This window comes from Electrophorus electricus, chromosome 9 (assembly GCF_013358815.1).
Source record: "Electrophorus electricus isolate fEleEle1 chromosome 9, fEleEle1.pri, whole genome shotgun sequence".
Classification (NCBI taxonomy): Eukaryota; Metazoa; Chordata; class Actinopteri; order Gymnotiformes; family Gymnotidae; genus Electrophorus; species Electrophorus electricus.
This window is the reverse complement of record NC_049543.1, coordinates 6,929,897-6,947,021: the sequence shown is the minus strand read 5'-3', so window position 1 is coordinate 6,947,021 and position 17,125 is coordinate 6,929,897. Positions and strand designations below refer to the sequence as shown.

The following is a 17,125-nucleotide window of genomic DNA, read 5'->3' as shown; positions in this document are numbered from 1 at the left end:
CAGTAATTGTGCTCAGTTGTGTCTATATGTATGACTGTGTTGTGCTGCATCCTGCTGTGTTCAGGCCTGGATCCACAGTGGCAGAAGTGGAGCCCTTGGGTCTGTATCAGTTCTCACCAGAATCCCGGCAGCTGGTCATTGAGGAAGACGTGCGGACCGTCACACTCTATATCCAGCAACTCTACGGTTTCCGAAGCAACCGCACCCAGCTCTACTACAAGACGTGGCCAGGCAGCGCTCATGCCAGTGAAGACTACGCCCCGGTGCCTGACGGGCAGCTGCTGTTTGAAGCCCGACAAACATCCGCCGCCATCCGCATCTCGATTGTGGACGACTCATTGACGGAGCCCAACGAGACGTTTTACGTGAACCTGACTGATGTCCGAGTCCTTGCCGCCGCCGCCTACCCTCCGCTCGGGTCCATTCCGCGAATTGTCCCCGAGAACAGCGTCTCTACCGTCACCATTATTGCCAGCGACGTGGCCGGTGGGTTCCTGAGCATTGGCCCGACGCTGGTCCGCACTTCTGAAGATGGCCAGCAGGGAATGCCATCTCAAAAGGTGGCGCTGAGGGTGCGCAGAACAGCGGGGGAAACGGGAGCAGTGAGCGCCAGGGTTCGGGCTTATGCCGGCATCGCCGCACCAGGGCTCAACAGCACACTGTTCCTCCAGGAACACAATGGGATGTGGGCAAGGGAGGGGGAGGACTTTGCGCTTGAGTCCCAGACTGTGACTCTGTTAGAGGGACAAAGGGAGGCAGAGGTCAGCCTCTTCATCCTGGATGACCAGGAGCCAGAGGGGCAGGAGGTCTTCTTTGTTTATCTCAGTGAGGCCGAGGGGGGAGCAGAGATAGTCAGCTCGCCAGATGATAGTGGCTTCCTGTCCTTTGCCAAAATCATCATCCTTGGTAAGTCCTCTGTTCATTCTGTGGTCAGTTGAATTCGACTTGTCACCTGTACATGTACAGGTGTGTAGAGAACAATGAAATGTGGTTTGGCTGGCTTTCGCAGTTAACGTACAACATGGTATGGTGTGATACCATATTTAGTTTCACATTACTGCGGACTGGTTTCACATTACTGCAATTAGCTCAATTAAATAATTCCTTTATCCCACCCAGGAAGTGATCTTCACAACGGAATTGTGGGCTTCAGTTTGAGTTCCCGGTCAGGCCAGGTCCTGGATGAAGATTCAGACAACCGGACGGCTGTTCTCTTCCTCCAAAGGCAGGAAAACAGGTAAAAGTCCTCTACCTCCAACACTAATTACCTGTTCCACACCAATTACCTGTACCACGCATGATTCGGGCTATCTTTGGCCTCAGTTTGTAGTGCTGGTGGCACAGGAAGGTGTTTCCACTGATTTGCTTGTGTTTGACAGAGTGTTTGAGGACGTGTACGTGTACTGGCGGGTCACATTCAGCCCCATGGCACCAGAGCTGCTCAGCAATGGGGTGAACCTTACACGGGAGCTGCAGCAGACCTCGGGCCACGCTGTGTGTAGGAGAGGAGAGGTCCTCTGCCCCCTGCCTCTGGAGGTCCGGCCTGATCAGGTCAGTCAGCGGTAGGCTGCAAGCTCGAGCCTTGAGTGAGATCAGACCAGAAAATGGAGAAATGGAAGGCCAGCACTGGGCTTCCTGACAGCCTGTCAGGAAGCCCAGTGCTGGCCTTCCATTTCTCCATTTTCTGGTCTGATCTCACTCTTTCACCCTCTCAGCTAGAGGCTACAGCCCTTTTGCTGCCGTGCCTTAGCTCTTCACTTTCCACACCAGTATGCTGCGGTGCCTCTTATACTAAGCATAAACTAGAAGACTTTGAAAAGGCTCTGAAGAGACTTTTAAAAGTCCAACAACCTCTCACATCTAAAGAAAATGTTTCTTCAGTCACGAGACAGTCTGTGATTTTGCAAAGACTGGCAATTGTCTCAATTAGTCCCTCCCAGCTTCCGTGTTCCATTTTTTCCCTGTCTTGTGTATTTTAGTTCCATGCCGTGGTTTAGTTTTCTCTACCCCTCATTTGATTGCTCACACCTGTTCCACATTTGTGCCTTGTTAAGTTCATGTATTTGAACCCTGTCATGTTCCCTGTGTCTTGGCTGTTCATTGTTTATTTGATTCTATGTGTTCATTGTGTTTGATGGTTGTGCATCTGTGAATGTCAGAATATCTGAAAGCCTCTAGTTGCCTGTATGTAAGTTTGTACTCTAGCCTTCATGTTTATTAGCCTCTGAGTTCTTCCTAATGTCTTTTGTTATAGCCTGATTCCTCTGTTTGCCTTTTGTGTTTTTGTTTGTTGGATCATGTATCCTCGAATGCTCCATATTGGCTCTATGACCCTGGGCTACTCTGAGTACGACTCTGGATTTGTCCTTAATAAATCTCGCTCTTCTCCGCACACGCGTTCTCCTCCTTACCGCTCACTGTTACAGCGATCTTGCAGGGTCACTGTTTGCAAGAACTAGATTCCTTTTGAGATTATTTCCCACTGGCAAAGGAAATTTACAAGAAGAAAATCTGTTGAACAATTGAACCGAGGAGAAGCAGCTTTTGCTGCCCTTGTGTGTGCAATGGGTTCTTCTGAAAAACAGAGAGAAAGGAAAAGATGACCGTTACTCCCGAGGTCTCCCTGGAGTCTCCCCGTGCCTCGCAGTTGCCCACCTGACGTGTTCCTGCTTTGCTGCTTCCTGTTTGCTGCTGGAGAGAGGTCACCTATTGCTTATTAACAACATACATGCCACTGTTTGCATGATCCAAGGCTAAAAACTCATGATATTAAATACAGTTGATTTTTATTGGAACATCAAGACGAGAAGATGGCAGCCTTAAGACAGCTATCCTGACAACCTAACGCCAAATGATCGACTTGACAGGAGTGTACCACAAATCTAGCAAAAACCCTCATGATTTTATTCTGACAGTGGAAATATCTCTGCAAGTCATCTGTTGGAAGACCAGAATTAATCTGCTCACTTTCCACAGATGCTGGCCTCAGCTCTTTCTCTGGCTGAAGTTGTTTTTTTTAAGCCTGTTCCTGTAAACAGAACGCTCCCTTAGTATAACTCATTGAGTAGCAGAGTTATAACAGCTATGGGGTCCGTTTTTGTCATTAAACTCAATATGTTGTCACTGCAATTTCAGTTACTGCTTGGTATCGTGGCAAAAATAGATATATAAATATATACAATATACTTTATGAAAAAAGGGGGGGGGGGAAAAAATATATATATATATTATATATATCCTGACACAAAGGATGTGGTATCCAGCTGCACTCTGACAATGCCCTTTTGTGTCCCATGTGATTGCTGCAGGACCCGGAGAATGAGGTGTGGTTCCTGGTGGAAATCTACGAGGTGGGTGAGGGCGCTGCAATTAACCAGAGTGCCCGCTTGGCCAACATCACCATGCTGGAGAGTGATGACCCACGGGGTGTGGTGTACTTCGCCATGGGCTCCAGGCTACCCGTGGCTACACTCCAAGCCACCACAGTCCCCCTGCAGGTGTACCGGGACGGCAGCGTGTCATCTGCTATATCCGTGAAGTATCGTATGCAGGTGAGGGCCCTGTGGTGTGTCGACTGCTGTCCCTTATTCCGGCCCATCCATACTTTTCTGCATTTTCTATACATTTTATTACCTCACAACACACACAGACACACCCACACAGTCTCGCAGTGTGTGCATGGGGATACTACATTCAGATACAGACTGTCTGTAATTGAAGAGGGCATCAATAACAGCCCCTGTTGATGTCAGTGGGAAGGTAGACATGCACATGCACCACCAAAAACAAATGGATACATAACCTACAATAAGTGCTGCCAGACACACATCTGTATGCATGCATGCAAGCACATCAGTCTTCAAGGAACTACTGGAATGTTCTGCAATGATGAATTTAGAATGTTTTCAGATCCTTTTTTTATGTTTGTATGTGAATTCATTTTAAAACTGGATTCAACAAAATTTCTCATCAATCTACTGCACAACGAAAAAGCAAAATTTGGATTTTGGAATGTCTTATGTCTTGAAAATTTACTTTACAAAAATAAGTATTCGACCCTCGTGTTAGGACAGTAGCAGTTGAGCTATGGTGCGTTCTACTTCTATCAGTGGTTATTGAAATACGTCCACAGCTTCACTAGAGTCCATCTGTGTCAAACTGAATTGATTGGACATAATTGTGAAAGGCACAAACCTGTCTCTTTAAGTTGATAATGTATGTCAGAATGAAAACCAAGCTATAAGGTTGGGCAAACCATCTGTAGACCTGTGACACAGACTTCTGTGTCCTTTTCCAGATCTGTGCGTTCACAGAACATTTCTGTAACATTGAAAATGCCCAAGAACATGGTAGCCTCAATGATTATCAAATGGGAGAAGTTTGGAACCACCAACAGTCTTCCAAGATCTGTGTACCCACCAAAGCTGAGTAATCGGGGCCAAAGAGAGGTGGTCAGACAGGTAACCAAGAGTCCAGTGGTTATTCTCAATGAGCTCCAGAGTTCCTTTGTGAAGACTGGAGAATTTAACAAAAGGACCAGCATCCATGTAGCACTTCACCAATCAGACCCTTATGGTGGACTTTCCAGACAGATATTTTATTGCTTGGAGTTTGACAAAAGGCAACTGAACAAAAGGCTAAATTTCTCGTCTGATGAAATTAAATTTGAACTATCTGGCCACAGTGGTCTATATGGTGGAAACCAGGCACTGAACATCACCCCATTGTCACATCTACGCCGTCATCTCTGTACTGTCATCTCTATTGTTGGTGGCAGTGTCATACTGTGGGGGATGTTCTTCTGCGACTGGGGCTGGGAGACTAGTCAGGATAGAGGGAAAGATGAGTGCAGGAAAATATAAAGCATCTCTGTTTATGACCTGAAAAGGGCTGCCCACTCATGCTCCCCATGCAGTCCAACTGAACTTGAAAGCTTTGGAGAACAATGAGAGACACTTCAACAGGAAGGTGTGTCAAGTGTATGGGCTCATTCCCAAGAAGACTCGAAGCTTTTGTTGCCACTAAAAGTAGTCAAGAATTAAGTGACGGTTCTCTATATTTTTGTAAATGGAATTTTCATTTTTAATAAACTTACAAAAAGCAAAAAAAGTTACCATTGTCATTTTACTGTGTATAGATCGAGAAAGAAATGTGTTGGATCTGATTTAGGATTCTGAAACACAAAATGTGTAAAACGTCGCAGAGGTTTTGAAAATATTCTGTATGAAATGTACAAGTTCTGAAGACCGCCAGAGAAATGTTACCGTGAACTTCGTTGCGTTCTCCAGTGTCTTGTTTGAGAGCAGATGAATATCTCCTGGACGAATTCTACTTGCTGGTTGACCAGGCTCTGTTTTATAGCTTAATTGGACCTAGTGCAGTTTGGGTAATGGCAGAGTTATCAATCTGTCTCTGCCTGCCCCTTCAGAGTCAGTCTGTATGGATGTGGAACAGAAGAGGTGGATATGACAAGCTGAGGGAACGTGGAGCGTTGGCTCGGAACACTCCTGCTCTGCCTTTGTCCCTTCCTTTTCTGTTTTTCCTGTTCTCCATCCTTCTCTTCACAGTTAATCTCTTCAGTCATGTATCACAGGTTTCTACCATTAGCCCAGGATTGTTTATTTATCTTGCACACAAAGTGCCTTTGAACTCCACACTTCGAGGTTTAAAATCATCATCAAAGTTTTTTAATTTTCCCAGAGCGCTCTGCTCTGCTGCTTTTCAGCGTTATTGTTACTACATTAAATAAGTATTTATTAGCAATCTTCATATAGCTAATCATAGCACCTTCATTCATCAGTCCACAGGTTCGGAATCATATGGCCTGATCTGTTTTACTGAAGCCAGTTCTGTTTCTCTGATGTATTCCATGCAGGAGTTGCAGAGGGCAGAGTTTATTGGCCCCATTTGGATCTCGCCAGCCTTGGCCGGGCTTGACTTCATCGCGGATGAGAGCACGCTCGACTTTGCCGCCGGGCAGCGCAGCGTGGGTCTGAGCATCACGCTTACCCCCAGCAACGCCTCGTCCAACCCCGCGCCCAAGCGCTTCCATGTAATCCTCTCTGAGGCCACAGGGGGTGCCAGGGTGCATTCGGTGTACAGCACGGCTAACGTGACGTTGGTGTCAGACGGCGAGTCCCAGGAACTGTGGGCCCTGGTGGACCAGCTCCATCAGCCACTGGACGAGGCGATCATCAACCACGTCCTGCAGGGCATCGTTAACAAAGTCAGAGTAGACGTGACCCATGAAGGGCTGGGTGCTGTGCTGGATGCAGCAGGCAAGGTTGGAGCAGCTTGTGTGTGTGTGTGTGTGTGTGTGTGTGTGTGTGTGTGTGTGTGTGTGTGTATACTGCGCAGAGGGAGGTAGATGTAATGGAGTGAGGATTTAATATATAGGAAAATGGCAACAGGTTCTCCAAGTCCTCCTCTGTCTAATGTCAACTAGGTCTTGACGGAGGGTGAGAAGACTCCTCTGGAAGGCAGCAGCCGTGGTTTGACCTATGACCTGCTGTGCTCCCTGGCCAAGCCTAGCCGGATGGACACACAGGGGCTGAGCCAGCTAGCCCATGTGGCTGAGCGTTTCGCCTTCACCCTGGTCACCGGCATGCCATGCGAGTCCAAGGCCCAGCAGTGAGTCACCGTGTGAAACCTGACTGCACACATTATAACATCTTTTAGTAGTATAAATCTCTGCTTTTCCAGTGCCAACTGGAAATTTAATTTTGCATTTAGGTGCTTACATATTTAGTTTTTGTGTAAGTTTTTATTTATATTAACTATAATTCATGTCACTAGCCTAATGACACAGCTAAAATGTTTGTGGGAATCAGTTAACATGACTGTGCTTGTTTAATACAAACAGCTCACCTCTACCTCTCAGGCAGAATGAATCGCACTCAGCAGCATTTCCACCCAAATGTAGTAGTAGTAGTAGTAGTAGTAGTAATAATAATAATAATAATAATAATAAGTTCAATTTATATAGCGCCTTTCACAGACACAAGGTCGCTTTACAGTGATGGAGATAGAGGAGAGAGAAAAAAACAATTGACAACAATAATTAACAGATGGATAATTCTGAAAAGTGTTGGGAAAAGAGATATGTTTTAAGTTGAGATTTGAAGGAGGAGAGTGAGGAACAGAGACACTGAGGAGTAGTAAGCAAGAGGATTTTGAACTGAATGCGTTCAGGGATGGGGAGCCAGTGTAGCTGATGTAAGTGTTTATGTATCTTTTGTCTGCCAATTTAAGCACTGCATGTTCTCTTGCCTCCTCCAGAGGAAGAACCCTCCTGGATACATGCCCTCACCTCACAATCACTGCCTACCACTGGTACCCCACACATATCAACGGGCACACCTTTGTGGGCAGCAATGGTGACACTTTTACCCTGCCCGAGACCCTGTTAGAGGTGCCAGTGGTCCCAGATGGGGGCATTGCACCCTCTGCCTGCCAGAAAGTGCACTTCACAGAGTACAGCACGCAGCACTGGTTCCTCACGAACACGACCCCCAGCGTTCTGAACAAAAAGGTGAGCAGGGTTGTCAAGTCAACAGGCAAAAAGGTGTATGAGTTTAGTTTCAGAATTTAGATGTTCAGATCATAGGAGATTCCACATAGAAATGCTTGTGGGAAATATAAGCTTTGATTGAACTTCGATTGAAATCAGTCCTTCAAAACGAAGTCAAATATTTAATATTCATCCACTAGTTGGTATTTTCTGCAGAAGTAAATTCGCATTTCAGTCTAATAGCAACATTAAACATATTAGACCCAGAGTAGCGATGAATCACCACTGGCATTTCACTTCGCAGCAACGTCTTAAGTCATGGCCACGAATCTGGTGCAGTGGGTCATATCTATTATGTTTCATGTAAGAATAAGATATTAAAATCCTGTTGTAACACTTCATGCCTTAACCCACACTGATTAATTCAAGCATACGTCTTTGGGTTAGGGAAGGTTAAAGGAGGTGTCTGATGTAAGGGAGACCCATTAGCTTGGCCCTTGCAGATGTCCAGTGGATGGCAATATTGTTCCTTTGTTAAGTTAGCCAGCCATGTACGGAAGGGCTTGACCAGTCATGACTGCCAATCATATTCCTACGAAAGCCAGAGACTTTGAGTTCCTCGTACTCAACTGGGTCGGTGTATGATTTATGAATACTTCCCTCTTGAAAATGTTGTGCGGGCATGTGCGTGCGTGCGTGCGTGTGTGTGTGTGTGTGTGTGTGTGTGTATGGTGTATATGTGTGCCTTTCAGGTGTTCTCTGTTAGTATACAGGGCAGGGGGTCCAAACCTCTAGCAGATGGTAAAGAGGTAGTGTACAAAATACACACACCGGACCACCGTGTGAAGCCACACAAATCTTTGTGTATTTTGTGGAACCAATCCACTGAAAGGTGATTCTCCTAGCACACACACACACACACACACACACACACACACATACACAAACAATATTGTCATATATTGATAGGTTCCATAGGGATTGTTTCAGTTTTTAAAATACCCCTCATTCACTGACCATCAGTGACACTATGTAGTTCAACAATTAACTGCATCCTAAGTTCAATTCTTTCTATTGTCATAACTGGTATACTGCCTTTTTCTGAAATAGTACGTGCAAGTATACGGTTGTGCTCACTGTTTACATACCCTGGCAGAATTTGTGATTTTAAAAAAAAATATTTTTTCAGAGAATAATAATAATAAATCAATACATTTTCTTTTATTCATGTTTAGTGGTTGGATTATTATCAAACAATTGTTTTTGCCATTTTTAAAAATCATAATGACAACAGAAACTACCCAAATGAGCCTGATCAAAAGTTTACATACCCTAGTCCTTAATACCGTGTATTGCCTCCTTTAACATCAATGACAGCTTGAAGTCTTTTGTGGTAGTTGTGGATGAGGAACTTTATTTTCCCAGATGGTAAAGCTGCCCATTCTTCTTGGCAGAATGCCTCCAATTCCTGTAAATTCTTGGGCTGCATGAACTGCACGTTTGAGATCTCCCCAAAGTGGTCAATGATATTGAGGTCAGGAGACTGAGGTGGCTACTCCAGAACCTTCACTTTTTTCTGCTGTCACCAATGACAGGACGACTTGACAATGATCTAAAACGCAAGGCCATGTTGGAACATCCAAGTGCATCCCATGCGTAGCTTCCAGGCTGATGAGTGCATATTTTCCTCCAGTATTTTCTGATAAAATGCTGCTTTCATCCTGCAATCAATTTTAACCGCATTCCCTATGCCTGTGTAGCTCACACATCCCCAAAACATCAGCGATCCACCTCCATGTTTTACAGTAGGGATGGTGTACTTTTCTTGAAGCTGGACTCTGTGCTGTTTGGTATATTGTGAGCGGGCTGCTCGTGGCATTGGTGTAGTGAGGGCTTTTTCTGGCTACTCGATCATGCAGCCCATTTTTCTGCCTCCTTATTGTGCATCTTGAAACAGCCACACCACTTTTTTTTCAGAGTCCTGTATGTCAGCTGACAGTATTTGTGGGTTTTTCTTTGCATCTTGAACAATTTTCCTGGCAGTTGTAGCTGAAATTTTTGTTGGTCTACCTGACCTTGGCGTGGTTTCAACAGAATCCCTAATTTTCCACTTCTTAATTAGAGTTTGAACACTGCTGATTGGCATTCTCAATTCCTTGGATATCTTTTTATATCTTTTACCTGTTTTATAAAGTTCAACTATCTTCTTCCGCAGAGCCTTTGATAATTCTTTTGCTTTCCAGATGTCTCATGCAGGGGTCTGTCAGGAACAGACTAATTTACTGATTCTTTATACACACACAAGCAAGCAGATCACAAGTGAGGATGGTTACCTTTAGTAGCCATTTAAACCTGTGTGTGTCAACTTGCGTGCATGTTATCATGCCAAAACTTCCAGGGTATGTAAACTGTTGATCAGGGTCATTTGGGTAGTTTCTGTTGTCATTATGATTTTAAAAAGGGCAAAAACAGTTGTTTGATGATAAATGACTTGACCCAACCACTAAACATGAATAAAAGAAGTTGTTGTATTATCATTATTATTAACTGAAAAAATATTTAAAAATCACAAATTCTGCCAGGCTATGTAAACGTATGAGCACAACTGTATGTGCATACTACCAGTGAAGTGTTTAATATCACAGTGAAATGGGAAGTAATGTTTAATACAAAAGGATTTAGTTTCAGGAGAGTTGGGCACCCAGGCTGACCTAAGATCATCAATCTTTTACATCGTCATGAATATCCTTGTGTCATTGTCTAATAATGCGACAGATAGTATGTACAATTAGGCAGTCAGGGTCAACGTTCATAACCCACCCAGACATATTCATTTTAAAGTCTGTCTCTCACTCAGGACACACATCTCTTGTGATTCATCAGGTCTGTGGGTGTATTTTTGTTCATTCATACGTGCGTGTATGCCCGTATGTATGCACGTGTGCATGCGTGCCTGTGAGCGCACGTGTGTGTTTTCACAAGAGAATTCGGCGTATTCTATGCCTGGAAGCTGTTGTAAAGGACATTCCGCATGCTTGGACTAAAATTATGAGCTTTCCTCTTGGTTCAGCTTGGCAGGATACAGCAAACCCAGGGTTGTGCCTCAGATTAGTTTGATAATAACAATAATGTTTTTCTTAATAAAAGAAGTTATATATAACCTTGTAATCCAGCTGGATATCTAAGTAAACATTTCAACCCTCTTCTAACTCATACTGCACGTGTTTGTTTGGGGAAGACCTCATAGTACCAGAGTGACCCCGATTAATAACAGTTTTAAATAAGGGGGCAGTATAATTATGGCTATACATTTCTGAACCCAAAATGATTCCATGCAGGAAGGCTTCCTTAAAATTCTATCCTAAAATCTCAGATTACTCTTGTGCATCTTATTGCTGAAGAGTGAAGGTTATACGCCAATATATAGGCCTCCTTACCACTCTCCCGCCCTGCGTCAGTAAGTAAACCTGCACTGCAGGTGGACTGGAAATTTAGTTTTAATGGATTTTTACATTTTAATAAGAGCAAAAATTTTATCACAAATAAAATCCAAAAAGCTGTTTTAAATGTCAGAATAATTGAATATAATTTGTTCAATTGTGCATGTAGTTGAATCAACCCATTCTGATATATACTTTAACATTTGAAGGCACATATCGACAACGTGCATGTTTCTTTCGAAGAGGAACCGGCTCCAGCTGAACACCTTCTCATGTGGCATATTGTCTCAGGGTTCTCAGATCAGAGAACAGAAGCAGGAGTACATTTCTACTACATAGCCATATGAGTTGACTCGTGTCATACATTTCTGTTTAAGACCTAGAACACTTGAGGATTTGTGAGAATTCTTAATAACGAGCTTTCCCTGCTCTAGCTGGCTGTCCGATGCCCAGTTCTGTCACGTGGTGAATGACACGGGGAGCTTTGTGCAATGCGCCTGCTCCCATTTGTCCATCTACACAGCCTACGCTGAGGTGGATGCTCTGTCCGCGTACAACGAGGCGTTCTATGCCGCCGTCTTCATCTGTATCTCAGGTCAGAGCGTGATCTTTCTGTGACTCAGCCAAGCCAATCAGACCAAAATGGACTTGACAAACCTTTAGAACTTTGGTGGAATGAATGTAATAACATAAATAAGGGTTTTTTGAGGATAAAAGGTCCCGCTGGGTCTCAGTAATGTATAATGTAAGTGTTTTGTTCCTCGTCTCTTCTGAGAGGTGCATACCACAATGATCCGGATTCTAATCTCTCTTATTTTCATTCCCCAGGGTTTGCTTTGGCCATCGTATCCCATGCACTGTGTTCCAGGTTCCACATGTTTGCTGCCAAACTGCTCTCACACATGATGGTGGCTTGCCTCGGCACTCAGGTAGGATGGGCACTAGCAGCGCTCTGCAGGTTCCGAAAGGGTCTGAGCCATTCATCGACTCAATTGAACAGCTCGGACCTAAACGGATCGTGCTGCCTTTTGCAGCTGTTTGAGATGTGGTGCGGCTGTGTCCTGAAGCTACGCGGTGTCAACCCCATGCAGCTTGGACGCGAGTGGGGCTTTATTGAGAGTGGTTGAGAGTGGTGTTTGACTGACCTCTGCACTGCCAAAACTGACCCTGCAAATCCTCTAGTTTAAAGCATGTCTCCAGTATCTGTAATACGTCATTGAGATGCTAAGCCACAAAAACACTCTTCCTGTCCTCTTGTTAGCCTTCTCAGATGAATTATAGAGGGACCCATCACTCTATTTGTAATTGAATTAAAGCTACATGAGGTGACTCAGAAAGCCAGAAGGATAGAATGCTAATTAGTCATCTTTTGTAAACCAAGCAGACCTGGTGATCCCACGCACGTCCCTGCACCTTGCCTTCCTTGGGGGGAGGGGGTTGCCGGAGGGGCGCAAATTTATTTCTAGGAATTGCGCACTAGCAGATTGCATGAACACATCCTTATGGGCTACCACAGTGAGCCCTGACAACCCAGCTATCTCCAGTCTCCCTTCCCCATAAAACCAGAGACGGGGGTGGGGTGGGTTGGTGTTGGTGGTGGTGGGGGGAGGGGGGATGGTGTGGCTAGTGAACTGCTGCTCCTGGGCCGGTGAGCTTGACCAGAGTGGGAATTTTCCACTGGCCTCATATGGATGGCGGAGAAGACATGCATGGCCTCTACGTAGTGGGGCTCCAAAAACCTGTTTGCATTCTGTCGTCCGTAATTGTTTTGCTTCTTTTTTTTTCTCTCTCTTGCCACGAATGGTTCCAAATGGAAAATTCCATGCTGGCCGCTCTGGGGGACAGCAGGTCGCATGCATGCTCGGGGACAGTGGTAGTCATTGTTGGACGAGTGTGCTCTCAGTGGTCAGAGTATAGCAGCAAGAAAGGGTAACAGAAAATAGCATTTGCAGTGCAGTCAGTAAATGACTGGACAGAAACATAATTGTTGTTCTTCTGTACTCCGTATGGTTTTGTCTTATTCTGTGTTGTACTGATGTACTGACTCTGTAGTCTGGATTTGAAATGAAACGATGTGACTATGAGACTAAAGTGCAGACTATCAATTTAAAATGTTATTTACTTCTGTATTTGGTCAACAATATAGGAATCACAGTCTTTTTATACATTTTCTATCCATCTCAGGGGGACAGTGGGACAATCTGTGGTTATTTGGCCTGGTGTGTAAGTGCATTGCTTGTTCATCTAGATGCTGATACAACATTAGGGTCTAAGAAATGTCATGATCAGTAAAACAGTCTGTCATGAGTCTGAAAACTCTGAATACACCAATCAGAGACATAACAAAAGCGTTACATGTGTTAACAAGTAAGAATACACTCATGATAAGAGCAGCAGACCAAATGGAAGACCACAGTAGAAGATGGCCAAAGAATTTTCCCATTCATGAAGGAAAACTGTCAAACAGGTCAATAACACTGTCAGTACAGAAGGAGGAGAATACACCAGCCTGATCACCGAGGGGTTCCTCACCACTGGTGAGGATCACCGCTGGTAAGCGTCAAACAAAGCATAAAAGGCCTTTAGAGTTCAGGGGCAAATTCTATTTGATAGATGTTCCACTGTGATGTGGGAAGCGTGGAGAAGCGTTCATGATCCAGACCATGGAAGCTACTCACCCACCTTTTTAATTGGTCTGCAGGATGAATTCTGAAGTGTACAAAGGAATCTTAACTGCTCAGATTCCAGAAAATGACTCAGAATAATATGGATAGCACTTTACCTTGGAACAGGACAATAAGTAAAAAAGTACTATTAAAGAAACTATGCAATTCTTCAGGCCTAAAAATGTTTTTGATTAGTCATATCAGTTATGAGACTTCACTGAGCAACTTTTACTGAAGAAGGGAAAGAATGCAGAAAGCCCCTTAGGGAAGCAAGAACAGAAAAGGGTTCATTACAGGTTTGGAAGAGTGTTCGCAGGGAAGAAACTCAGCCTCTAATGGTATCTCTGGGTCTCAGACTGCAGGCAGTCATTGATTGCCAATTTAATTAATTATTAAACATGACAGTTTTATTTAATATTATGTTAATTTTTTTTATTACAGCCTCTGCTTAAAAAGGTTGGAGATTCCTACATCTTTTGTTTATATGTAAGGTACAATAAAATTAAACTCATTAGACTTTCTGAAAAGAATATTTGTCATTAAATCCATCAGTTTAGTGAGTTTAGTAATGGCAAATGCAAAATCACCGTTTGTTGTTGGCTATAAGTATAAGATCAGATTTTATGACAATCTCTCTGCTTTGGACACAAAGTCCAAATGTTTAGTTGAGCATGTTTTCAGCCGAGAGGGGCTCAGTTCCAGCTCTAAACATTCCGCTTTCATGTTCACTCAGGCTTCTGTAGACTGTCATACATGAGTCAGCTTTTCCTGTCAGCATCAGCCAAGCACGCATCTCCAGATATGAAAGCCTTGCTCTCTTTCAACAGCTGCAGCTGTTGATGCCTCGAGCCACTCGGCCTTCTCGTTCGGCTCTGAGCTCGTTTTCGTCTCCCTGCTCGCCGGTGTTTGTAATTACTCACCTCCAGGGCTCCGCGCGCAACGAGAAAATTAAAACTCCCCTCTGATTCATCTTCCACTGTTACCCACTCACCTCAGGTACCTTTTAAGATGAGCTCTGTGTTGGCTATGGGTTTTGGCCTTAGATATGCCTTGGTCCTTATGGAGGTGAGGCTTCTGCGGACACGCTAAAAGAATCCTGTCCACTGTTCATTGTGTCAAACAGGCAGCCGTTAAACATAACGTCATTATGTTATCATTAAGGTCAGCTAATGGCCAGGCACTTGCAACATACAATCTACTGATGAATAACGGATAATAGTGATTCTTTGACCCAGGAAGTGCATTATTTGACCAACAGTGTTTGCAGAGCCCTTGTTCTCTCCTCTCACTCCAAGGAAGGGGCTCGTCTCACCCTGCGCAGGGCGAGACAGGACCGCAGCTGGGCAGCGAGGCGACTGAGGACCGCAGGGAGTGGAAAGTTACCCAGAGCAGCTTGTCTGGCCTGGGGGCCGACGCAGTTAGGGCCCTTCACATGAGCAACAATAACACACATTTAGGCAGGGCAATTAGCCAGCCAGGCCGGGCAGTAAAAGGGTTTTCAGTGGTGCTGAATGCATATGGCTCACGGCCGGAAGCAGGGGGCTGGCACAGTGATGCGGGTGGGCGTGCCCGAGCGTGTGGAGACACGAAACGTCCAAATCCTTTCATGTGTCGTTTTGTGGTTGTCTCTTCAAAATGCTGTCTATCTCAATCACTATTCAATTGGAGGGCAAAAGGTATGCTTTCAGATGCAGGCAACATTGAAACCTTCTTTTAACTAGCGGTTTCAAGATTAGTGTTTCTTTGGTGAGGTGAAGTGCAATTTGATGACGAGTAGTATGACATTTCATGTCAGAAAATGTCAGATTTTGCAACAGAAATATCTGCATTTTGTTTCCAGTAGAATTTAGTATATAGTATATTTGTATATTTTGTATTTTTTGAGCTGTATAAGACCATAGGTAGCTGCAGACAACACCTTTCAACACACATCTATTATATGTCCTGATCCCTGTTTCACACAGGGGTTGAGTGTAAAAAACACGTCCTCTAAATGAGCCTATATTCCTCAACAGACTTTTGCTGCTCTTGGCACTACAACATTTATCTAACACTTGATTTACAAAGGATTTCTGAGCTCTTATTTGTGCATCACGTGATGCCTTGCTCTTCTCACCACGTCTCCGTGGCCTTTTTTTTTTTTTTTTAGAAGCAGGTGTATTTCTGCCAGGAGGTGGCAAGTTCCAGGATTCTACCACGTCCTCGTCCGCTACCTGCAGTGTCCTGTGAAAACCCTAGATGTGTATACTTTTACATAAGTGCCCTAGATTTTGAACTTGGCTCTGGCCTCGTGTCTCTATCTGAGGGGTAGTAAATTAGCCACGGCTGACGCGTCTCTTCTAATGCACAGGTTTGTCGTCGCTACGCATGCTTTTCCTTCTCCGGCGGAGTAACAGCTTTTTTTTGGGGGGGGGGTTTTGTCATGGTTGGACAGTTTTGTTTATAACGGTACGCTTTGTAATCACATTTACAGGTTGGCCGTTTCTCTGGGTGCCAGTAGAGGTAAGGTCCGTTTTGTGCATTTTCAACTTCCTCTCAGCGCCTTTTCACCAGCTTTAAATTTACTCCTCCGGTGGTTCCATAATACGGACATGAGGTTCTCCCCAGCTGTCCCCACTTCCTGACTGGAACTCGGCAGTTGTGAGCTGAGAGCATCTTGTAGGCTTTCTCGTGAAATCCCTTGACACAAATGGCCTCAGCAGTGGAGTACATTTGATTCATTATATCACTTGATGATGATGATGATGAGAATAATAATGGATAAAAATAATAATAATTATTATTATTATTATCAGGGATAGCATTATATCTGACAACCAAAGGGATATGGTAACCATACTTCGTAGGGGTGTATGGGGGAGTTGTGGCTACATTAAACACACATCAAATATACCATCAAATGTTTTAGACTTACAAGCTGTGGAGGAGGAGAGATCACTGTGACCTTGTGTGAATGAGTTTTGGAGCTACTAATTAAGCTTCTGAAACATATTTAAATCAAATGTGACCAATTACACCTATTTAATGTCAGTGTAGAAAACCTCAGACGCCTGCTTGACATTTACGTCTGTTAAGTGTTCTGTTGATTGAATGTTTGTTTAAAGATGTCAGTTCAGTTTAATCCAGTAAAATTGCAGAGTGAGGTGACTATTTTGACTTTACACTGTTTAAACCCACATGCCCCCATCTGCACATCTGATGGGCACAAAGCAGAATAGATTTCACTAAATCCAGGGAAGCCATGCTGACATAAGAGTAAGCAACTCGCACTCTGTGAAACTCTGGGACTCTGTTCAAAACCATATCAATGCTTCTGACAACAGGAACAGCACGTTTCAGAAATATTGCTCCCAGCCTGACAGACTTTTACTTATTATTGCCAAAGGCAGGAAGCAGGAGGTCAGGGTAAACCTACCCTGCGCAGAGAGCACCTATATCCCACAGAGTTCCACTTCAGGGAATGAAAAACCCACTCTTTTGTTTTTTAATCATAACACTTGCGGTCTGGC

The 17,125-nt window shown here is 44.2% G+C and overlaps 1 protein-coding gene across 1 annotated transcript in view; it reads left to right on the top strand.

The window, feature by feature from the left end:
- The window catches only part of adgrv1 (adhesion G protein-coupled receptor V1), a 110,284-nt gene that overhangs the window by 55,068 nt on the left and 38,091 nt on the right, over nucleotides 1–17,125 (top strand). The window contains exons 74-83 of the mRNA XM_035529958.1: nucleotides 65–906; nucleotides 1,120–1,237; nucleotides 1,380–1,551; nucleotides 3,309–3,551; nucleotides 5,876–6,283; nucleotides 6,446–6,630; nucleotides 7,279–7,531; nucleotides 8,263–8,402; nucleotides 11,385–11,545; nucleotides 11,779–11,879. Of these exons, the coding sequence (XP_035385851.1) occupies nucleotides 65–906; nucleotides 1,120–1,237; nucleotides 1,380–1,551; nucleotides 3,309–3,551; nucleotides 5,876–6,283; nucleotides 6,446–6,630; nucleotides 7,279–7,531; nucleotides 8,263–8,402; nucleotides 11,385–11,545; nucleotides 11,779–11,879 (2,623 nt within the window). The remainder of the gene's footprint in view (nucleotides 1–64; nucleotides 907–1,119; nucleotides 1,238–1,379; nucleotides 1,552–3,308; nucleotides 3,552–5,875; nucleotides 6,284–6,445; nucleotides 6,631–7,278; nucleotides 7,532–8,262; nucleotides 8,403–11,384; nucleotides 11,546–11,778; nucleotides 11,880–17,125) is intronic.